At 38.2% G+C, this 25,917-nt stretch overlaps 1 protein-coding gene and 1 long non-coding RNA gene across 2 annotated transcripts in view; one reads left to right on the plus strand and one right to left on the minus strand.

Annotated features, from left to right (window-relative positions):
• Nucleotides 1-811: 811 nt before the first annotated feature.
• LOC136251086 (gamma-aminobutyric acid type B receptor subunit 2-like) overlaps nucleotides 812-25,917 on the plus strand; it is a 32,153-nt gene continuing 7,047 nt past the window's right edge. The window contains exons 1-7 of the mRNA XM_066043464.1: nucleotides 812-1,090; nucleotides 1,142-1,276; nucleotides 5,158-5,328; nucleotides 6,890-7,000; nucleotides 7,137-7,202; nucleotides 7,302-7,508; nucleotides 9,424-9,660. Coding sequence (XP_065899536.1) covers nucleotides 872-1,090; nucleotides 1,142-1,276; nucleotides 5,158-5,328; nucleotides 6,890-7,000; nucleotides 7,137-7,202; nucleotides 7,302-7,508; nucleotides 9,424-9,660 — 1,146 coding nt within the window. The 5' untranslated portion in view covers nucleotides 812-871. The remainder of the gene's footprint in view (nucleotides 1,091-1,141; nucleotides 1,277-5,157; nucleotides 5,329-6,889; nucleotides 7,001-7,136; nucleotides 7,203-7,301; nucleotides 7,509-9,423; nucleotides 9,661-25,917) is intronic.
• Nucleotides 22,864-23,698, minus strand: LOC136251085 (uncharacterized). Its single transcript, XR_010698926.1, has 3 exons — nucleotides 23,618-23,698; nucleotides 23,070-23,495; nucleotides 22,864-23,010 (listed from the first exon to the last, which is right to left on the minus strand). It is a non-coding gene; the product is annotated as an uncharacterized lncRNA (long non-coding RNA).

Consider the following 25,917-nt stretch of genomic DNA (forward strand, 5'->3'; position numbering starts at 1 on the left):
ACCAGCTTGGTCCTGCAGTATGTGGCCACTGGCCTTATTAATGAGGTGGCCCTATTAACAAAAATTAAATCAATGGAATAATATGGAAGATACATCTGGACTTTCTGGACCTGGCCACTATGACAAGGTGGCCTTATTATTGAGGTGGCCACTAAGTGAGGTTTCACTGTAATTATAAAGTGATAAAAAAAGATCACATGATAAATTGTCTATAACAGTGTGTAGAGAAATGATCAGTAACACACCGGCTGCAGGGACAGAGGTAGTGCAGTGTATGAGGATTGAGGGGGTCAAAGTTATGAGGGAAAAGAATCAAAAGATCCTAGAAATATTTCTATAGCTAGCTACAATCAAGGCTACAATATCAATTTTCATTTACCAATATGTTTTCACCTGTACTTGTGCATGAACGACTGGAAAAGATAGGAGCCTCGACAAGGGCAGTGAAGTACAATAATACTGCTATATCCAGGATAGAAACGAAAACGTCTGATTTTGTAGATTGCATATTTCAGGAATTCGAAATATTTAGGAATTTTTTTTCCTTGTCACACCCACTCTTGAGGCATAGCCCCGTGAGTGGCACCTCACATTATTGTTATTGTAACACTCAATTTTCATCAATAAAATGATGGTCTCTCTCTAGATTTCTAATTGGATTTCTCAGGATAGTGTACGAGCGACCGGGTGTACGAGAGTCCGCGGGCTTGGCGATCCCCGCGCACATGTGGGACTGAGCTGCATGGTACACTACCGGCATGTTAGCTGTGCTATGAATATGTACACAAGGCGTGGCTTAGTTTCGCATTCACTCGTATAAATTATAGTGCTATTGTCCAACCATAGCCGGTTGGCATGAGCAAAGATTCGGATGGCGTTCATGACAAAAGCATTGATCATTACTTTGGCGTTGTATACTGGAGAAGCTTATGGGAGGGAAACACTTCATATTGGAGTTCTAATATCCCAACAGCTAGGAGCCGGGTTTGATTACTCAGGATTTCTACCTGCCCTATCACTTGCGTTAGATACCGTTAACAACGATTCGTCGCTTCGGTATAGGCTCAGTGTCACAGTCAACAATTCACTGGTATCAAACTAGCTACTGTATGATATAATATTAATGTATACATCCATATAGTGTGAAGCGGCGTCTAGCCTGCGAAGTTTCATTGACCAAATATTCAGTCAGAGTCTGATAATGCTGATTGGTTCGGATTGCTCTGTCGCTACTGAGCCTGTTGCTGAGATTGCTCCCAACTGGAACCTCGTGCAGGTCAGCTAGCTCAGTTAGTTGATTAAGGCTGTACATTGTCTACCGAGCCATTCATTTATACGCTCTGTGTTCTAGCTAGCTACCTAGCTACGAAGGTCTGGGTCTGTTTAATATTGAACACTACTCCGAGTTTTGTTAGAAGTTAAGGGAGAAAGTCAGTCTCTTGGTTCAGCTATGCTGTTGACTGGATTCTGGCAAGCTGGGAAATTAAATACAGTTGGGAAGAAAATGAAAAACGGAAGTTGAATGAAAAATGGGAACTAGTACTTTAATAGCTATAAATTTGCCTATTGTGTAGTACAGTAGCTAGCTAGCTATGTATCATGTGAAAAAAGTTGGGGGGCTCATGAGCTGACACTTGTATGGAAGCTGGAGGCTTGTTCATGGTTGCAGTAATTACTTTTGTAAGGGGGTCTTGGGGGGGGAGGATGCTCCCCTAGAACATTTTGAAAAAAATAGGTGCTATGAAATTGAATTTGGTGGCATTTTTTTGCAAAAGGATAATCATTCAGGTACGACATTATGTACAACAAATTCTTCCACTATGCAATATGCCAGTTTGGCAACCACAGTGATATTTAATCATGTGATACACTTTTGACGTCGCACAAGGTAATTATTGGAGGAGCCTTGCCCCTCTCACCTGAATGTTGGGGAAAGGGAGGTCTATCCCCCCTCCTTTTTCACCACCACTGATCATGTACTACTGTACTCTCAAGTCTGCTCATTGGTGTGGTACGTAATACGATATTATGTGTTTATTATTTCAATAATGTTTATAATGTGTGTAGGTCACACATGCAATGTGTAAGATTTCATAGTCTTTTGAAGCCATGCAACTGTTTCATTTCCTTGTTTTTATACAGTATGGTGTTATAGGCCTCACAATTCCTTCACAACACTAGGGCAGAATTGGTAAAAGTAAAGCCAAGCCCAAATTGCCTTCAGTGTTACTCGAAATGCTTCCAATCTATAGGTTACCACAAACTTTGGAATTTTCTACTGACTAACTGTCTAACTAACTGATGCCTTCAGACAAGCATAACTCAAAGACAGCTAAGACTACCAAGCTTGATTTTGCACTATTAGCACTAACAACCTGTGACAGTTCCTCTTGGCACACCACAGTACATACAATGCAAGCATCATGAAATCATTACCTTTGTCTAAAACCTGTTAATATGCAGAGTCTGTATTCCTTTGTGTCCCTATTTTGCTGACAGTGCAAGGTGTTGATTTGTTGTAGCATATCAAATGCTTTTGTGCTGAAAATTATCTGCAATTACCACACCATACCTTCAGCAGTCAAGGTAAGTAGATAAATTGTAGGCCAGCTTCATTCTCCATGTGTAGGGCTGTGTAATGGCAGATCATAGTTGCAAAAAATGGCTACATGTATCATATGAGCACATGTCTCGTACAATCATACAGTACGATAGTAACTGTATAGTAGGGACCACAAGAAGTAGGCATGGCCCATGAAATAATATCACCCAAAAACCAGCCTCAATTTTCCCCTACGACGATGAGGCAGTATTGGTTAGGTAAAGCTAAGCCCAAACAAGCTTTCAGATCAACCCGAAACACTTTCAACAAGTTGCTACAGAATTTTTTTTTATTTGATGGAATTTTCTACTGACTGACTGAGTAAGTAAGTAAGTAACTGACTGATGCCTTCAGACAAGCATACCTTGATAATGGGTAAGGCTGCGGGCTTGATTTTTTCACTGTTCGACATCACTTTGGCCCGAGAGGTGCCTTTTGGCATACCACAGTGCAATATGCAGTTCCCAGTTCTATATAGCAAGTAGTATGGTTTACAAACTATAGCAGCTTAGAATTAGTCTGGCTTTTAAGTCTACGGCTTGGACTTAGAGGATAAAACCTCAGCCATTAGAAGCAGTAGATTTGAGCATGAGCCTCTACAAATTAAGGCAGTGAGGGGCTTGATCACAATGGCCATTTCACTGTTGTGTTGTCTAAGTGTGCTACTTAATCACGCCTAAAACTGTCAGCTTCTATGCAATATAAGTATTCATATGTAGACAAGTCACTGATACACACATAACATACTGCTAGGTTTTTACTTGCTACATAAGAGTCCAAATGATTACAACACTATAGCATGACTAGAGGAAGTTCCATGTACATAACCTATCACTTCAATGACTAAATTTAAGGCATTATATATTATCTAACTTCAGTGGTAAAAAGCCTGAGCCAAGCACCATATTTTTGGTTTCAGTAGACAATCTGTCCTCACTTGGCAAGAATTGCCATCAGCTCATTCAAATGTTTTGCTCGTGAAGATGACAACAAGGTGACCAATCTTGAGGGACTTGCTGAAAGCGATACTGCTTGAACAGTGCCACAGTAAATCATATCAACTTGTAGATAGAAACTTTCCGCACTACAGTCCACAGAGTTTACAAACCTCAAAGATATCTTCTTCTTCTTCTGTAAAACATTATGCAAATTTACACTCCTGTGTTTAAACCATCATAACTTGGCAAAGGAGCATCAGAATCGGTAAAACGTGTCCACCATTATATTCTTTGCAATGTCAGCATTCAAAAATTCTTAATTGCAAGTCTGCATGACCTTCCATATATGAGTTATTGAGCAATCAATATCAATAGCCACTATATAGTGGCTTATGCGGATATGGAGCATGCGTTTTATGTAGCTTTAAGGGTAAAATATACTAGTTCTGTTCCTCACACTGTCAAATGATTTATAGTGAGTTTATTACTGCATGTACTTCACTATACATGGTAAAACTCTGCTAATGGGTGCATTCAAGAATTGTTAGTTATCTGTATTGTTAATATACTTTCAGTTTTCAAAGAAAGTTGTTTCTCTTGTAACACCTATAATGAAAGCAACTATTGGTTATTCAACAATAACAATCAACCAATTTATCATTACTTCTGGCCTACATCTGCAGATATACTAGTAGACATTTGATCCCAAATACAGTCATGGATATAGACTGAATTTGAGATTAAATGTCCAGTAATATATCTACAGGTGTAGGTGACCTCCCTTGTTTCCTGCTTTTTATTATGATCCCTAATTGAACTTAACATTCCTTATGCTTTTCAAATAATTGCATTATATAGCTTTGTGCTGTGTATTAGTTATAGACACCATGATTGCATGATTGTGTAAATATGACTGCCTCAGCAAAAACCCAACTTGTTCACACAACTTCCAATTTTTTAAATTTATTTTCTCAGCATATTCTGCCGTGTCCAAGGAATGGATCACTAAAACTTCAGCCTTCTGTGGTCAGTAAGTTTGGAATTATAGTGCTAGACAGCAGGAAGAACAAGACAAATTGATTTTTACAGTGACTGTACTGAAAATAAACTACAGGCACTTACATTCACAGCCATAAATTTTGTTCCTATTAGTCTACAATGTTGGAATTTGGCTTAAAATGTTCACCATGGATTAGCAAATCCACCAAGGTGTCATGTTTGCCTTGTAGTCACTTACGCATATACGTAGGTATGAAGGCAGTTTAGTTGAAGAAATGACGACAATTTTGTTTACATTTACTGCATCATATATAAATGCATGTGACACGCATACCATCGGGACTATAAAAATGAAACAAAAATTTTCTAACTTTCCATGAGCAGGTGAATAAGATGGTGTATAATTTTAATGGATTTGAATCTTTCTTCTCTGAGTAATGGTCCAATAAATACTTGCGTATTTTTTTCTTTGTAGCATGCATAATTCTGCAATTGTTTTAATGTGGTTTTTCTCAAAACACATGCATGTGCAAACAAGTTGAGTTTTCACTGAAACACTCACAAATGTGTATATATATAATTATTTTGAGGCTGGTAAATGATCATATGCTTTTGTAGATATCACCAGCATCTACGTCACCTCGTCTTTCTAATAAGAAGTTATTTCCACTATTCCTAAGAACAGTGTCAAGTGATGCAGAAGTTGCTGTAGGAGTAACAGCAGTCATGAAGAAATTTGGATGGTCTAGAGTTGCTTTAATAACACAATCGGAGAACATATTTACATTTGTAAGTTGTAAAACTGTTGTTAGATCGCCACTCATACTAAGCATGCTGTGTTCTATCACAAGCCTCGGTTCTCTTGATTTTGTCATATCTTTTCCTGAAATACTAATTAAACATGAATGCAATAATTATGGGTACCAGTATTACAGTAGTGCATAAAATTGTTTGTACTAGCCATATGTAAACAAAAGAATTTTCTACTGGATACCCATTTAGCATGGGCATTTAAAGGAACCACTTGGGTTTAACTATAGCGTATTGCCTGGGAAATGTCTAGATATTTTCCAGGCAATATGCTGGGAAAGTGGTTCGCTTATGTCTTTGATGCCCAACCAGTTCAAAGATTTGGTATGTTTTGACTTATTACATTGAGCAATGTGCAACTTCACAACTTTATTGTTGGATTTAGAATTGTAGGCTGAGTATAGTTACTACCATATAGTAAAAAACTTTGCCGGTAAAACAGTGTGACGAAACCCCTCTGTTGAAAGAATTGGTGGAAAAACTTTGGTGATCGAAATAATATTTGCCAAAGTTTTTACTGCCAAAGTTTTTACTGTACGGTACGTAAGGATAATGACAAGTTGTCAACTCATCAGTTAAGTAGTGTAGTAAGTGTATAGGTAGCTAGCGTTGTTTTTGCTGCAGTACTTTTGTAGTAGCTACTGATCTAACGACGTGTTAGCAAAGGCGTGCTTCACTATCTCCTGCAATGCCGAGAACAACTGCATGTATTTTCCTTTATCAGTAGCAGAGGTTATCATGTATATCAAAATATTTGGCCAAATCCATCGCGAGACAATGAACTAGCTGATGTGCAGACAGCAAGCCAGTTGTAAATGCTATCCCAAGGAGTGCTTACAACTGTGGGACACATTTCGAAGATCTCTAAAGTCAGCTCGATCCTTATTGTGTAGTGGTACAAGCTGACCTTCATCTCCAGTTCTAGTTATGCAATGTGCTCGTGTGATCATCTAAAATAATTGGTGAAAAAAACTTTGGCAAATTGAACGCTATTCATCAAATTCGCCAAAGTTTTTTACCACCAAAGTTTACGGTAGTTCATTGTAATAAAGGATATTCTATGAGTAATCATCACTAAATAATTGTGTGGGAGATGCATGGATGAGTATTTCTAAGCACCATAAGCTAGCATAGATATTGGTGCTAGCTATTGAAGAGATCATGCAACAAAATTGCTACAATGAAAAAGGTTAGTAACTTATACCCCTGAGTAAGTGTATATGTACTTTATTTAATTAATATAGTTTATGCCATAGCAACAAAGTTAGTAAGCTTACTAAAGTTAAAATCAACTGCGATGTATTAAATCTTGGTCCGCAATCATTAGCATTTTAGCATTATGTATTGACGTATTGATAACATTAATGCTACGTATCTGCTGTTTAAAACATAATGTGCCATCAAAGCAGCAGTAACAGCTCCTACATGGTAACAATAAATGTTCTATTAGAAGAAAGTAATCAGGCTAGTGGGACCTATTAATTAGGTGTAAAAGATTTGGTTAATAAAGTAATATGTATTCTTCCATGTTTTATTTCAGGTTTCTACAGAGATTAAATCTCATCTTAATAAAGAAAACTTGCAGCTAATAGGAGAACATACATTTAACACAGAAGATGATAATGTAGAATTTGTTGTGGATGTATTGAAGGTAGATAGGTGCATGAATTTTTTTATGCAAATATTTATTGGTATGTATACATAGCCAAAGTCATGATGTACTATGTATATAGTAGGAGCATACTGTATGTTGCACGTATAATTACATTTTTTTCAATTTGATGTAGAATTCTCCAGCTCGGGTTATTTTTTTAAACATGTATCAAGAATTTGCAATAAAAGTGATGTGTGAGGTATACAAGTGTGTATGTAATAGTGACTTGTTTGTATGTAGTGTTGTATGTTATGTAATTAGCTGCAAATATGTACGTACGTACATATAACCTGTACAGATACTTGAACACCAACTGACTCATCCCAAGTTTGCATGGATGTTTTTTACCTGGTACAATGACAAATGGTGGACTAACACTAGTTGTACAATCAATGATCCTGCGAAAGAAGCAGCTATAGAAAACATCTTGTTGACTTCACTACTCTTTGATCATTATTCCAGAATTGATGAGGAGCACAAGAATGTACCAAATGTGGGGAATATAGTAAGTTATTATTACTAGTTAGTGTTTGCCATGTGCTTTTAAATTACTGAATAGAAGGCACATATAGTATAGCATTAATATAGTGACCAATAGACGAGTATAATATAATAAGCATAATATTAAGTATGTAAGCTGTTGCTATTGAGACTATGTCTGTTTGAAAACTTGTTGCTCAGGCCTGACAAACTCAGATTTTGCACAGGTGTTATGGAAAAATAAGATACATGGAATTAAATTTGTAATTGATTGCAATGCTTTAATAGAACAGCCAATTGCTCTATAAGTTTGATCTCAAAGAGTTAAAATATGAAGCTTATCATAGGCATAGACTCCTTAGAAAGAGTACGTATAAATCCTAAAAATGTCACTATCTTGACATTTGTCTAGGCCAGTGCTCCAGCCCTGATAAATGTTAGCTATACCAAAACTCAAGTCAAAGCTCAAATTTTTAGTGCTATCTATAGCTCACTGAGCTATGTATTTAGTCACTAACTACACTTATACCCTTCATAATTGCTATATGTATGTTGTATTTGACATGCCTGTAAACTGTACTGGCTTTTTTCTCTTTTTTTATCCAAACTACCAACTATCCTGTTTTTCTTGTAACAAGATTCAAGCAACAAGTTTTCAAATAGGTGTAGCCTAACAGCAGTATTAAACACTTCAAAGAATGTGACCAAAACAGCTGTTTATTCCTAATCGTACAGTTACCGATACGAAACCAACATAATATAGATAGTACCCACTAAAAGTCATTGCTTCTAGCTACCTCATTCTATACCTTTTAGCCTTGTAAATGGAACTCTACAGCAACATACGCAGCAGGAAATTTTCTAACAAACATGCAATCGCAGTGGCACTGGGTGGTACTGTGGTGGTACTAGTCTACATGGTATACTTGTATGCACCTCATACCATGTCAATAGGTACTTCATATGCTGTAAAGTAAAAGTCCATTATAGGTGCATGGATACAGTCTTTTAATTTCTTTTCACTTTTAATTTCTTTTTAGTAATAAAATTGTGACGCAGTCTAGGAAAATCGGTCTTATCATCTATTTGAAAGCATTGAGAAATGCCGGTTGTAAGTATTTAGCATGCTGTAGCTCACCAATGATTGAAGCTATATGTACCTAATCACATGTTTTATACCAATTCCTTACCTTCCAGAGCATCCACTGTGCAAGTAGCCAACAGCTAAGTTTCCCCCTATTTTAGGTAGTTTTTAAACTGAGGTTGACTGTATCAGGCGAGCTCTAAAAGGGGAGGGAGGTTGGGGCCCAGAAGGAGGGTACGAGGCGGTTTAAAACTGAAAAGGAAGACATAGGGATGAATTAAGCCAAGTTATGGGCCAGGAAATTCACAACACAGGTCAACACCACAGAGTTTTACAGCCATATACAGCCATCCCCAGGCTGATCAGAGCTTCATTTTTAAGGCCCCATACTGCATGTACGGATCACCACTGGGCTTGGGAAAAGCAGCCAGCAAAAGTAGACCATTCAAGTCTAGCTGATTTTGATTGTAAAATTAGATAGTTTATTCATGTAGCTTTGTGTTCTTGGTGAAAAATCGACATGGGCGATAAGACCGGTTTTCCCAGATCCAGTCACAATTGTTTCCTTACAATATGCTGATGGTGTTAGCTAGCTGCTTGAATTTTTGTCTTTACCATATAATTAGCATTAATGCATGGGTCTATGTGTGCTTATTTAACATTGGCCTGGTGAGCATTAGAAATATACACTACAAATATACACTACCTTACTACATTTTTTATCTCTATTAATTGTACAAATACATAATGTGGACACATGCATTGGTGTGTGCAATATTTACAAAGTTCATTGGCTTATTAGTTGAATTGATGCTTTGCTTTTTTCACTTTGTTTTAATTTTTTTTTAATTTATAGACTTGGAACGATTATGAATCATATTATTACCATAAATATTCTGATATGATGGGACTCAATGTGTCTGCTCAGCTAGAAGATAGTGCATACATGTTTGATGCAGTATGGGCAGCAGCTCTAGTTCTGAACAATACTAATGATAGTTTGGTCAACTTTATGTACAACAGTCAGGAAGCTGCTAATATTTCTCAGTCCATACATAAGAATATGATAGATTTGAATTTTTTTGGATTAACTGTAAGTGTACATGCTAGCACACATGTGTATCTAGTAGTTAAGATATATGCATCGCTCAATCTATTTTATATGTAATATGGCTACAAGGTATACTGCACTTATTTATATACACCCCAACTCCAAAGTCAGAGGAAGTTTATTTTGCCGAGGTGTCTATCAACAGTAAACTGATGACTGAGGAGGAACGGTATATATAAGTGCAATATGCCAAAGTAATCCATGGTTCATATCAAGATTCAACACACACAGTAGTGTGTCAAGAAAGCCGGCATGCCACACAGTGAGTGTATTTACAGGAATACAGAAAAAGCGATTTTCACACATACATAGCTCCGTGCTCCCTTCTTGAATTTGAATATTTTTTGTACTGCAAATTCCCTCCACCTTCAGCATCCCACATACCAAATTTGAGCAAGATTGCTTAACGCAATTGTGACATATTAGCCCTCAAAGTTCAGTTCAATTTCTTCATTTTTTTTCTTTCTTCTTTTTTCTTTCCTTTCTTTGTTTAGGGGGCTCAGGGGGTTTATATTATTCTTTTTGCACACTTTACAAAAATGATTGTAAAATGTACAGCTCAATTTTCTTGAACTTCGGTGCACTTTTAGAATGTATTTCGGCATAATTACATACCAAGTTTGGTGCAAATCTGATAAATAAAGCTACAGACAATTATTTACATTAAAAAGGCCAACTTGTTATCATGCCTACAGGATAAACTGCTTGTGGAAGTTATGTGTATAGGTTAACCATCATAGCTCAAGCCTTTTGTGATTTAAAAGAAATCACATTGGCAGCTATAGAGTTACAAAGCAAAAATCAAACAACTGTAAATTGGGGGTCAATATATTCTAATACAACAGTCGCCACAGAATAAAAAAGGTGCATAAAAATGTCCAAAAAAACTTACCAGCGTTTGAACCAGGGACCTCCACACTGAACACCCAAATAACTAACCACTGAGCCACTGCTATCATGGTTGTTCACCTCACTTAATTTCTACTTAAATTCTAGCTAAAATGTAGTAAAAGGTTATAATTTCATAGATCTATCTACCAATAGAAAATCTAGATTGTTCTAGAACATTCTATGTGTGCTCTATTAGAAATCCTCAAAAATGTGCACTTTATTAGAGTATTAAAAGTAAACTCTGCAATACAATACCATTGTAACTTCTCTAGTATTCTATCAAATCGAAGCCAATATTATAGCCATTTAGGTACCGATTGGCGGGGTAGTACACTGCTATTAAGACCCACTCGCACCAAACATCATCATCATAATCATCATACTAAGTGCTATGCTAGCAAAACTTGTGATAACCAGCTGGAAATTCTATTCTAGATGCAGGATTTGCTTTGCTAAAAGTTGAGCAAATGCAACTTGTCACGTTTTGAATGAAAAATTGAGATACTCTAATAAAACAATCACTGCAAATATATATAATTATAGTACTGCAATCATACATATCTAACTTGGAATGTGTTTTATAGAGCTTGATGTGGGCAAGATCAAAGGAAAAGTGTACTTTAAATAAGTACATTTTGTAGGGCAAACAGTGCTTTATTGCCCATGAAGAGTGCTTTATTGCACTGCAAAGAGTGCTTTAATCGTACAATAAAGCACTCTTAGTAGGTAATAAAGCACAGTTGCTTACATAATCCAGTGCAAGCTAATAGCCCGCTGTGTTCACACCAGTACGACTAATCACCCAAGCCGGCTGATAGCCCTCACCATGTTGAGTGGTCAATTACACCAGCCAACATGAGTTCTACCACTGGATTGTTTTATAGACATATCTAAATATTTCAATGATGGGTGGGAGAAGGTAATGTTGCTATTACATTTGTTAATGTAAATGGACAAGTTCTGGAGATATCACGGAAGTACTTCACCTTGTGTCACAATAGAATCGGTTGTGGGTTGTGACCAAAATACACGATGAACACCTACCATGCCAAACTATGGTGAACTACACATTAATTACTTTTTAAAACTAGTTTGTGTGCATTCAGGCTGCTAATAATTCGTGCAACGCATGTTAATTATGGCTCTTACTTGGTGTATGGCTGCAAGCTACAACTATAAAGTTTCATAAATTATTTAAAGCATTCGCTGAGTGCTTTATTAGCATCTCAGCCGCACGCTCTGTGCCTTATTTTTCATACAGTGGAACCTCAGTTATCCGAACCCCTTGGGACCAGGGATGGTCTATAAGCCTGAAAAGTCCATATCTCTAAAAAATAGCATTATTTTTTTTTTAATATCAGTTTTTTCAACTACCTTAATAAAGTTCGGTTAACCGAGAATCCAGATAAGTGGGGTCCGGATAGCTAAGGTCCCACTGCAGTCACGGCAATATTTTAACATATGCATAAATCACTAGTGCAAATAGATACGGGCACTATAATACAGCCATAGTCATGAACTAGCAAGTACAAAATTATAAAGCAATTGTGACCGGCTGAACAAAAACCAGTCATTTTTGCACATTCCTCAAATTCCATTTTATTGTATCTCTGTAAATCTATAGTAACAAAAGAGTGGACAGCCAATGTTTCAGCCTTTTATGATGAATGGAGTTTCACTAGTTAAACTAGGTTAATGTTGCAGCTGAGCATGCATGAGTGTATTATGATAGTGACTAACCCGAAGCTCCACCATGACTGGAGGGAAGATTGGGAAGGCACACACATGAGAAGGGTTGGCAATAATTGGAGAATAACATTGCGCATGCGTTACAAGAAAAAGGCGCGTGGAGAGGTGTTAGAACACATGGTGCTACATGGGGTCAAATATAACATCATAGTAATTTTAAAAAGAAAAATCCAGTTGTTTGAGCTTTGTGGAAGAAGTCAAGCACAATTTGAGTTTGACCATTCCAGAGTTGTCACTGCTGTGAATAGACACTATAAAGCTGCCATGTACTTGTAATGTAGCCTGTGGTTCATTGTTTTTTACTAATTTCGAGATTGATGTAGCCTGTAGACACTTAGCAGTGGTACAATAATAGCACAGCTGACCACATCTCCCATGGTAACCTGCATTCATTCTTTCGTTTATGTCCACCAGCCACCTGACTGCCAGCTCCACTACCTCATCCGTGACTGCAGATTCTGAGGGATAAATAGGACGGACACGCACACACAGTCCAGGCAGCTGTGCAGTACTCTACATGAATGGTTTAGTGTCTCCTACTTGAGAGATGCTATAATGCTGAGCAGCACTGATGTTTACTATTCCTCACACAGACTATATAACCCAACACCAGTCTCCATTTTTAATCACAATGGCACAATGCTTCAAGTCCACTTATACTCCAATGGCAACCTATAGCTTCATTCATCCTGCAGTCAGCATAGTGCATAGTACAAGCCTCCTTACACCACACTTTGAGCAGATTCTTTGAAGCATTTATAGAGCTAGCCAGTACACACAGACAACAAATCCACCTTCCAGGTGTACTTATAGTTGATCCAATATCAGTTATGTATTAATTGTGTTCAACTACTCCCAGCTGAGGTGTAGCTACAGTGTAGGCAGGCGAGGCAGCTGCCTCACCAGGTGTTTGTATCTGAAGTCACTGAACTGGGAGTTGTCGGACCTTTAGATGCATTGAAAGCATCCATTAACAGGGTTTGTATGCTGTTTAGTTCAACTTATAGTGTACATAGTAAGAGTCCATCCAGGTTCAGCTGTAAGTGGATAGCTACTGAGGTTACTTTACAGAAACTGGTCAAGCAAGATCGATATACTCTAGTGGAGCAGTCACCCTAATATAGAACACTCACCCTGATACAACATGCAGTCAAGCAAATTTTTAATATAATACTTTGATAGAATTTAACAACTTAAATTGCTCTCACAACCAATCTCAGATGGTCTAGGTTTACCAGGGTAGCATAACCTGACCCCTGTTGACTCCCTGTTATCAGTGCTTATAATTATACTACTTGGGTCAAAGAGTGAGCAACATGCACAGGAGATCTCATGCTTGCCTCATTTCATCATTACAGTCACCATATGCATTTTAGCTGTACTTTTTTTTATTCTGTTTATTTGAACTAAGTTGAATTGCAAGGTCATAACTGTTTATATTGGGTATGTAGAACTAGATCGAACCATCCCTAGCAGGTCCACTCCAGAGCGGTTCAACATGGTTCAGTTTGATACAAGCAGTTCAACATGGTTCAGTTTGACACGGCAAACATTTACACCAACCTGGAAATCGTTTTGATTTGAGGACATTCTTTGCGGTGGATGTGCAGGGAATATCCCAGAGGTTTTATGGTTCCTATGGCTTGGAGGGAAAGGCAGTTGCCTTTCTTTGGCATGCGGAAATTCTTGTGGCTTCAGAGAATGTTAGAATCCCCAAGCATTCCTACCTCCAAGCCTTTGTAGTAAAACATGCTGTATACATCATGTAAAATTGTTGAAAAGGGGCCTATTTGAGAATTAATAGGAGAATCCATGGAACCCTGCACACCTACCAAAACAACCACCATCTGTTGACGGTGGCAACTTGCTCACAACAGGGTAAGCCCTGCTGACCGGGTTAAACTGACAAGCAACATTAAATAGTCTTGGAGTTATAGCACTTGACAGTTGAACAGTGATAACCTGAATTTGTACAGCAACAATGTGGGAAATAAATAACAGGCACTAAGATAATTGATCATAACTCATGATTGAAACAAGCTATAAAGATGGGACTTGGCTCAATCTGTGCACCATGAACTGGCAAGGTATAGTTCTTTCTCTGTACTCCTCCATGTTGACAAAGAATAAGGCCATTCCATCTAAGAAATGATGACAGCAAAGATTGTTTTCACTGCATCGTAACTCGCGTATATATCCATTGCTGTGCTAACACGAAACAATGATTTTCTTACTCTCCATAAACAGGAAAATCCACTGGTGTATAGGTTTTATTGATTTGAGTTTAATTTCAGTGCATACAAACGTGATTAAAGTGTGCGTAAATTTTTTATGTAGCACACATATTTTACCCAGTGTGTTTTAATACGGCAAAATATAATTTTGCAAAAATGGCTGGTTTTCACTCAGTGGGCCACAATTAATTATCAGTACAGTGAAACCTGTCTAATCAGGTCACTGCATAAAGAATTCACCTGTCTAAACTGGCCACTATAAAAATCCCCACATGTGCCAACTGTGTACAAAGTGACTAGCCACCTCCTTAATGAGGTCAAAATTTGTCCCTATGATGACCAGAATAGACAGGTTTCACTGTATTTAGCTATGGTTATTGTATAGATACTTTAGCTTTGTTATCAAATCGGTAGGTTAATTTTAATGGATGAATTTCATGATGACAAAAGTTGTCCTAGAAACCTGAATTTTACAATATTTGTAGGGGTAAATGTCTATAGTAACATCTCCAACTTTTAAAAGGATAGCATATATATAGGTCATGAGATATAACATTTTAAAGTTCGTCATTTTTCCATACATTTTCTATGAGAGGGGACAACAGTTACCCCTTCTGGGCAATCACATAAATAATGTGTGGGAAAACAATAAATTCAATTAATGTCATTTCTCAATTTAACATTATTTGTAGGTGTGAATCTCACAATTAACGTCTCCAAATTTTAAAATGATAGAGTATATAGTTCATGAGATATGACATTTTGAAACTTGTGGTTTTCCCAACATTATCCATGTGATTGCCCAGAAGGGGCAACTGTTACCCCCTCACATAGATAATGTATGGAAAAATGATAAAATTTAAAATGCCATATCTCATAACCTATATATGCTATCCTTTTAAATAATTGGAGATGTTACTTTTGACATTCACACCTACTAAATAATGTAAATTCAGGTTGCTAGGGGCAACAGTTTAAAAGTCTTTATTATGAAATTAATTTATTGGTAGAACACAAGTTTGTCTTGTATCATCATCATTGTATCTGTAGATAAGAACAACGATTTGTGTATAACAAGCCTCAAAGCCAGTTTATGGTTGGCTTTGGGGTATTTTAATACAAAAGGAAGTGAAATCCATGCGAAAACAGCCAAGTTGTATTAAAAAGGTACAGCCTTCAAAAGCCTGAGTGAAGAAATAAAAGGTGGCAACCATTTTCAATGATGTTAATTTTAATAAAAATCATTTAACCATTGCAGCAGCGAGAGACAAATATAGCACAGGGCAAAGCCGAGTGCTATATTTTGTCTCGAGACCACTCTTACAGTATTTGACATATAGTACAAGCCTAGGCAGTGTTGGTGTGGGGGAAATTCGTGATTTAATATAACCCAAAAACCTGGTGCGATTTTTCCTCACAACGACATGACAGTTTTGGTTGGGTAAAACCAAGCCCAAAAATGTTTTCAGATCGATCCGAAATGTTTCCATCAAGATGCTACAGAATTTTTTTTTTATTTAATCAATGGAATTTTCTGCCTGCCTGCCTGCCTGCCTGCCTGCCTGCCTGCCTGCCTGCCTGCCTGCCTGCCTGCCTGCCTGCCTGCCTGCCTGCCTGCCTGCCTGCCTGCCTGCCTGCCTGCCTGCCTGCCTGCCTGCCTGCCTGCCTGCCTGCCTGCCTGCCTGCCTGCCTGCCTGCCTGCCTGCCTGCCTGCCTGCCTGCCTGCCTGCCTGCCTGCCTGCCTGCCTGCCTGCCTGCCTGCCTGCCTGCCTGCCTGCCTGCCTGCCTGCCTGCCTGCCTGCCTGCCTGCCTGCCTGCCTGCCTGCCTGCCTGCCTGCCTGCCTGCCTGCCTGCCTGCCTGCCTGCCTGCCTGCCTGCCTGCCTGCCTGCCTGCCTGCCTGCCTGCCTGCCTGCCTGCCTGCCTGCCTGCCTGCCTGCCTGCCTGCCTGCCTGCCTGCCAGCCTGCCTGCCAGCCTGACACCTTCAGTCAAGCATAGCACAGCTACAGCCCTAATTCTTTTGCAGAAACGTTTCTAGATCGCTTAAGAAAAAACCTTTGGTATATTGATAAACATACAATGCTTGCGCTATTGTCTTACCCTTTTATCCTTCTTTACCATGGCCATCAGTCAAGGTTCTACTGCTGAGTGTTAATAGACTACAGTATGGCTTCCATCTACCAGTGTATAATTGCATCAAACTATTCAAATACACATGGTCGCCAGGTGCACCAAACTATTTTGAACACACATGTATGTGACTTGCTGTTGATATCGATCAGTGAGAGCAACTCGCAGCGAACTATATAGCAATGTGTAAGTAAGTCAATAAATAGTTTATTTAGTAACACTGTTAAACCGAGTCGGGTCATCCAGGTCCCACTTTACAGATTATTCGGGTCTGACCCCACTTGCTAAACTAAATGTGGATGTGTTACTACACATCATAGCGTAGCCCTGCTTCTTTTGTGAGCCACGCCCACTTACATAAATTACTGTCTGTAGACATGTGCTAAATTTAAATGAGGACGTGTTACTACACATCATAGCGTATCCCTGCTTCTTTCGTGAGCCACACCCACTTATGTAAATTACTGTCTGTAGACATATGGTAGCCATGCCCATTCATCAGTCTGTAGGTATGCACGAATCCATGTCCATTGTTGTCTGCAGGCTTATGTAGAGCCACGCCTACTGATCAGTTGTTATTGTATGAGTCATAATCTAGTATAATAGTGCTGTGATTAACTCTTAAGTATTGTGACTGGTTTTGTGAAAAGCAGGCTATTTTGTGGTCATGAGCTTGCAAAAAAACTTCACAAGTTTAAGAAAAAATTAGGAATTTTAAATTTGAGTAGGGACAGTGTATAGTGCTGCAATAAAAAGTACTGAAACAAGCTGGATTGGAGTAGTACGTAATGTCCAAATACTGTAAAACAATAAGAAGTGAATATCCCTACTGTGCTACACTCAATGCACAGTAGGGATATTCACTTCTTATTGTTTTACAGTATTTGGACATTATGTACTACTACAATCCAGCTTGTTTCAGTACTTTTTATTGCAGCACTCTACTCTAATTTAAAATTCCTAATTTTTTCTATACTTGTTGGTATAGAGAACTATCAACTTGAGACACACAAAACAATTACAAACTCGTGAAGTAGTCTTATCGTCGGTAGAATAGGCATCGCGCCTCTACATAAGACTAGGATGAGCGTGAGGATGTGTCTAGTCTGTCTTCTCAACGACTGGATGTTTTTGATTGTGGTACTTAATAAGCATAATTAGCATATTATGTCCATGATATTCCTAGGACTCGTCTGTTCATGTAAACAAAACGTAGTTTTAATGTTCACTGCTGCTGACCACAAGCAACCATTATCAAAATGTTCATGTATGTCTATAAGTTAAATCAAGTGGTTTTGCTCTTACTGATTGGGTTGACTGGCCAGCTAGCGCAGTCAGACTATCAGCCTAGACTAGTTTGTTTGATTGGTTGTACTGGCTAGAATGAATGATTGATTAATCACTCAAAGCAGGCTATTAGCCTGCAAATAGGCCTGTCAGTGCTATAACTACCTGACATAGAACTGTGGTCTATCAAGGTGTTCTATTAAGAACAGTTGCGTTTTGCATGGCTTTTATAAAACCATTTTTTGCTTTGATCCTCCAATGCAAGGCTCTTTATAATATAAACCATGGCTACGAAGTGTATTGCAAAGTGTTTTGCACTTATACCTGTGGTGGAGATTAAAATTGCCACACTGTGGTATATAACTGATATACCATGGCAAGCTGTCGTGTATACGTACAGGGTAGCTGATAAACCACGTTTACCATATATGGTGTAATATTAAACATTTTACAAAATCCTTACCTAAATGGTAAACAATTCTAGCTTCTATGTCACTTGTAGTTGTTCCATTCAACTCACAGTAAAACCAAGGCTGGGTAGGATTATCACAACATCTACTAGTGATGCAACCAGATCTGTCCCACAATGTGTCATTGAAGTAGTAATAGAAAGAATAATTGTATGTATCAGTAGCTCCTATAGTTAGTCCCTACAAATGGTGGAGGTGTGTAACCAGTACTGCTAGCACATGGACAATTGTATAGGTGTTACCTAAATGGTAAACAAATCAATTCAATTCTAAGTGGTAAATAATGGTAAAAAATATGGTAAACAATTTTTAAAAGCCCCTAAATCAACCAAGAATTATTATTACCTGAGTTGCTGATTGTATAGTCAATGAAGTCCTGTCTCCTCCATGAATAACTCGTTAATCATGAGAAGGTTGGTGTGGCATTATTAAAGACTCTGAAATGTCTGATCCATCAATGATTTCTATTAATTTCAATCTCTAACAGAATACTGTTTTTGCCATCTATAATTACTGGGGTGTAGAACATACTTATAACATGGCTAATCGGAATATACACACTCTCCATCGAGTTCTATCATGCTCTCGGGAGTCATGCATATATTTTTTGTCAATCCCACATAACCATGTTATAACTATACACCCCAACTCTGAAGTCAGAGGAAGATAACCTCGAGGCGAAGATGAGGGGTTTATCAACAGTAAACTTGAGGTGGAGGAGGGGTGTATATAAGTGCAATACACTGAAGTATGCCATGGTTCATACCATGCAGGGGCATAGGAAGCATGGGTGCCATGGGTGCTTGGGCACCCATAAATATTTCCAGTTGCGTAACTAACGGGTGTCAGCACATTGTACTACATATTACTAAAAAGATCAAGATACTCTAATAGAGCAGTCAATGATTCTAATAAAGCAGTCGCGACCTTTCTTTTTTGGTCTTCAGCTTTACCACTGGGCACCCATAAGTTAACTATTTTCCTACACCCTTGCCATGTGTCTAAATTAAGCCACGCTACACAACATACTAACAATAACAACCCATACGCACATAAATTAATGTAATTGAACTTAATTCACCATAGTTTGGCATGGTAGACATGTTGGTAGCCTTCCTCTCTTGAGTCAGCTTGCTCAGAATAATAGTTACAATTGATTATAAGATAGTTTTCTCCATAAAATTCCAGGACTTATCTACAAACGTGAGAGCAACGTTACCCGCTGCTACCCATAATGCAAACATACATTTCAGTGTTCAATTTTTTTTGTTTCAGTTCAGACTCTATGGTCTAATAGTTACAGGGGTGGATCCAGAAGCTGACAAGGGGTGGGGCACACCCAGGCAAAGACACAGGTGACCAGGAGAAATAATGTTTGTTCAATCTTGCAGTGAGATGTTGTTTGAAGGTCAATATTACATCTGAGTGGTCTAAATGGTGTACATAGATCAGTGACCATTTTAATAGTCCAGTTGCATGTAAGACCTTAGGAATGCAATTAGCATTAATTGCCCATTGCACAACCACTGGATGCTGTGGATGCCCATAAAAATGTATTGAAGCCGTTGGGAAAACGATGATAACCTACAGTAAAACTTCCGTTACTTACAAAGTGTACGGTATGTTCCAATTTTCTGTACATGGAAATAATCTACATTGATTTCTCTGTTGTTTGGTGGTTATCCGCTGTGAATTGGACGAAAGATGCCTGAGTTATAGGGTCATGAAGTTAGAAAAGTTACCGGACAAGGCTTTTCACAGCTGATATTCGTAAGTTCAGAGTTAGAAAATCATTCAAGATCACCAACAAATCTTAACAATAAGCTTTGTAGTGAATCGCTTTGCAGGAAAGCGCTGATTCGACATAACAGCCAACTAAGTTAATGGAGTGTTTAGCAAGCCAAGATACATCGTCCAGGTGATTGTAACACTTGTCCTTGTACTGTACCTGTGGTAGACAATGAAAACAAGCAGCTGCCTGTGTATTTCGTCTTCGAAAAACATTTTCGTCACTAATTCCATGCTTTACTGGCTCATAACTCGCTATTGGCTTAGCGTATTTACAGCAGACAAACATCACCGGCCGTAGAAATCAATGCAGTTTCTATTGCTGCTTAAAAAACTCGGATATACCTCCTTTAGTTTCAAGGTGACAATAGATTTTGTGTCCGTGGTCGTCCGTTTCCCAGTGGTTTCTGTACATTTTATGCCTAACCACAGCATCCAGTGGTTGCACAACCGCAATTAAAAGATCAATTAAAATACTTCCCTTACATGCAACTGGACTATTTTAAAGAACCAGTTGAGTAATAACTGACTCAAACACATGTTATTGTAATAACTGTACTATTAGAGTTATTGACTACTCTATTAGAGTATCTTGATTGCTTATTGAAATTTTCATGTATCAAGACTCACGGTAGTGAGTCGCGCGGCCAAGAAACTACAAAGCACACGCCCAATTAAAAGACGCGCGGCCACTACTGTGAGTTATTTACATGTAGGGCCGGTTTCGCAATATTAATCCTGGATTACGCAACATCTCTCAATAGATTTGTATTGCGTTACGTGATAAAAAAATCTTTAGGAGTCGTCATCATCATCATCATAGTTTTCTTGCGACCTCGCTAAAATAAAAAAGTAACCATCGCAAAATAAAAAATAGGCGTATTTCACTTTATTTCTCTACCTTATGTTACAACTACTGTCACGTTATCCCAGTCAACATAGTCGTGTTTGTACAGTCCATCTAGCACTGACATTATCCAATTCTGGTTTGCTTATACGCGTATTTTCTTCAATCAAACCTCTAATCCCTACAATAACTTTTAAAGACACGACGTGGACACAAACTCTAATGCCTGATAAACAAGTTGTGACAACTGTAAGATCCCTAGGGATGGCGTTTTAAGCAAAAATCCATTTAGTGCCACACCCCATGCGAGCGTTTATAAATCGCCAGATGTCTTATGGTGTGAAGAACAAAGTCACTAGCGAAGGTGCTTTAAGCATACTCTTCAATTCTCTATTTACATGTAATTTTTAACAGATTTAACCACAAAGGCCGGTAAGGTGAATACAAAAGGTAACAAGCCTTTAGGGGTTACCACCTCTATGTAGTGTGTACCATGGAGCTTGTGTTGTGGCTTTCATTAAGTATTATGCACACACAAATGGTGCAACAAAAATTTGTGATGGACTGCTCGAATGTGGTTGGTGGTGTTGTGGCTCGAATGTGGTTGGTGGTTTGACAGTGGCCGTGTATGAGTTGGGGTTGTTCCACACAACTTACACAATATTCAAATTTCATGATGGCCATGAAAATTTCTTGCCATATGGTAAACATATAACAATGTGTAACAACGTTAATCAACATCACATCAAGACATTACTAAAAATAGTTCAACAATAGTGATGATCTCTTGTATGTCAGCATGACGATACTGAGACCTGTAAAAGAATAAGTAGGCACTGATGTTAACCTTAAATTAAACACTCATGCAACTGACCTGGAACATCAGTCACAACACCAAAAACAGTTGTTTTGATATCTGATGACACAATCCAGCAGGCACTGAATTAATAAGAGAAAAAATCAATATGCTGGGCTGTATCAATAATAGCATGGATAATCAAAATGAACAAAAATTATATCCCAGGCTAAGTGCATGAATAACATAACTGTTGGGTAAGCATGTTAAACCAGAACATTAGGACGTTAGTCAAACAAAAGTACGCTATCACAACTTGGTCATAATACAATGTTTGTACCACTGGACTTCACACTGGTTGCCCAAAAATTGTGCCATTCCAGGACAACAGCATAATTGAAACAAATAGTTACTACAACACAGAAGGCTTACTGTTGCACTGTCCACACTGATATACCATAATTTAAAAACATAACAGGTGGGCATTAAATACAATACACTTAACATCTGGGTACTAGGAAAAAATCACTGAAATCACAACATGTAAACTGACCTGCAAATTAACACCCTTGATGCCACTAGTCTACACTGGATATTTGTTTGAACCCATCAACACTAGGGTTGAGACAAATAGTTCGAAGCTTCGAAGCTTCGTTCGGTCTCATAACATTCGGATGTTCTTTTACCCCACCAAAGCTTCGTTACTATGGATACCAACATGTTAAACCAGTTGCACAAGTATTATCACTCCTTGTGGAAGCTGCCATTTACATATTTTTTGATGTAATTGTAGTTTAAACAATGGTTATACTGGAGCTATAACAAAGTGTAGGAGTTTGTGCTACAGTGTACACCCTAAGAACCATCAATTGTGGTCATTAATAGTTGACATGACATTTGCAACAAAGCTTCGAAGCTTCGGTAACATTTTGAAAAGAAGCTTCGGAGGATGTATTTGTACATTCGTTCCAACCCTAATCAACACTATGCCCGATACATCTGAGTAGACTGACCTGGAAATTCATACCCTTCATGTCACTAGTATACAGTGGTAATTGATAACTACAAAAACAACAATTGCAATAATACAATTCTTCTGTACGTCAACTGACCTGAAATTCATGATACTCGATACCGAGACCTGTAAAAGAATAAGCAGGCACTGAAGTTAACCTTAAATTAAACGCACATGCAACTGACCTGGAACATTGGTCGCAACACCAAAGACACCTGTTTCGATATCTGACAAAACAATCCAGCAGGCACTGAATTAAAAAGAGAATGTGCAAAAAATCAATATGCCAGGCTGTACCAATAATAGGATGGATAATCAAAATGAACTCAAAAAAATTATATCCCATATGCAGGTTAAGTGAATAACAGAACTGTTGGGTAAGCATGTAAACCAGAACATTAGGACATTAGTCAAACAAAAGTACGCTATCACAACCTGGTCACTGATAATTGATAACTACAAAAAGAACAATTGCAATAATACAATTCCTCTGAACGTCAACTGACCTGAAATTCATGACACCTGTATCTTTGTTCCTGCATGGTCTCAACTTACATATGTACCAAGATCACCTTCAACTGCTAGTGGATAAACCGGTATGACCAGATGGCCTGCAAAAACCAACAAGCAGGTGTTAAATACAATACACCTAAAGCCTAGAATATGAAAAATATTATATAAGCATTATTCCACACTGATATAGTAATAGATTATAGGATGTTGTGGAACTTGCCTAAACGTGTAAACTTGAACATGAGGACAACTGCATAATCTGGACACTTGGAATTGTCTGAACAAGTTGGTACTAATGCCACATTTTATCCCAGCTGGGTGAATCTCTTGTAACTGAGTAAAAAGGTGTTTATTTTCCACCTGCAACCAAAGTTCTACATTTCTGTGGTTGAGAGTATATAAACTGACCTGGAAAATCAGTATGCCATAGGGGTATGGAAATGGTTCCTTTCCTTCTGTTGTGACATTACTTACAGCTGACTGGTAAATGATCATCGTGTCCCCGTGGACCCCAACAATGAGTACATCAATAACTTCACAAGTTGGAATGAATTTCCTTTCAACATCTGGTGGACAGGTCCAAAAACCCTATCGCACAAACACGGTGAATCAGTGTGTGGCGATGTGACACGTTGCACAAACTTCACTCCTCATTTCGTTAGCCTTCAAGACCGGCATATATCATAGAGTACCTCAGTATTCTTGACTCTTACTTCTTCAAGCATTGCTCAAGCGATGTAGTTTCTCACGAGGGGCTCGAGTTTCTCATTAAAGTCGAGCCGATTAAAGTACGCCTCACCATCCAGTTACATTCTTAAACCATTCAATTTTAAAACCACGTATCACGTGTGTCCGCTTAAGGTAATTAGGGACTTTCCACTAGATTTCCCCTAAATAGATCACGTGTTAGTTGTAAATCCAGTGGATTCTGGTGGTATACATGGTTCAACAATGCAGTAAGTGTAGTATAAGCTGTCAATGCACTGCTAAACTAAGTGTGATAAGCATGCTTGAGGAAGAGTCTGGGGGACGAGACTAATGTTTTGACAGCAGTTGATGATGGCCAGGCAAAGAACTGCGAGAAGAACTACTGTGATAGTAGTGAAAAATTCCCACCCGTATAGGGGCATTAACTAGCATTATCTACAGCTACTGTATTATGTTGCTGATATGTACAACCGGGCCAAGAATAAAGGTGAAAGTGGTAGTAAGGCCAATGAAACTTGATTACCAGTTTCTCGCTCAGATTTTTGAAAATTTGATGCGGGCGGGCGGTTATTATTTATTATTCATTATTTTTCTAAAAGCACAACACACATCCAAACATGAAGATTTCTGCCAAAAAACAATGAAATCTACACTGATTATTCTTGCATTAAATAGCTAAAGTACGTTACTAATCTATAACAGGTGATTTTTCTATTAGAGTATAGCTGATTGCTCTATTAGAGTAAAAGTGACTGTTCTATTAGAGTATTTCAATCTGAAAAATACCGATAATGAAATTCCATGCGGGTGTATCAAAAGCATGTGGGCGATGACGCGAAACTGCTAATCAAGTTTCATTGGCCTAAGGCTCAATCCTATTATTCTGCTGAACAGGCAAGGGAGTCTGGGACGCTCCCTCAGGAAAGCATAAGTACTACAACTTTTTAGTTTTAATTGCTTCATCAAGCTAGTATAAAAATTTCAGTCAAAAGGTGATGATCGAGGCTCTGGTCTTATGTACTGGTTGGAGTGGTTGCATCGATACTGCACTGTGACGTCCTTGAGGGGTTAGTGCTGGCATTGTCCATGGCAATACTATTCCATCTCCCCGAGTCTCTGATGATTGAGTCCTCCATTCCTTTCTCTGCTGCTCCAATCCTGAAATTGTGACCACAGTCAAAAGGTGGCGATCGAGGCTCTGGTCTTGCATCTATACTGTACTGCAACACCCTTGAGGGGTTAGTACCGGCATTGTCCATTCAATCTCCCATATACAAGTCTCGATGGTTGAGTCCTCTATTCCTTTCTCTGCTGCTCCAATCCTGAAGTTGTGATCACAATATTAAAAAAATGGTTATAACATGATAAATTATTATGATGATAACGATTACAATATATGTATTTATAGCTGTGTAGCAACTGTGAACTAATTAGGCACTTGCAAGTTTAATTAGGTGTCTGAAGCATTTAACATGCACAGATATGAGATATATTCGTCACATGCAGTGAGGATAGATTTACTCTAATAGAACAGTCATACTACACTGTAAATTTATACTTACAAATTTACGGTGTTATGAAACAGTCATTATTATATTGTATGGATTTTACTGATTCTCCAAGATAATATTCTGCATTAATGGTAATTGCTCATTTCCAAAAAAATTACCTTTTAAACCAATTGTAGAGTCTATCACTGACAAAAATTAGTGATATCCACCCCAAAAACACCTTCGCTGTAAAAAAGGTGCGCCCAAGAAACTACGACTACCTGGAACCCAATGTAAAAAACAAAAACAAAAAAACAGCTCA

This window comes from Dysidea avara, chromosome 3, assembly GCF_963678975.1.
Source record: "Dysidea avara chromosome 3, odDysAvar1.4, whole genome shotgun sequence".
NCBI classification, from domain to species: domain Eukaryota; kingdom Metazoa; phylum Porifera; class Demospongiae; order Dictyoceratida; family Dysideidae; genus Dysidea; species Dysidea avara.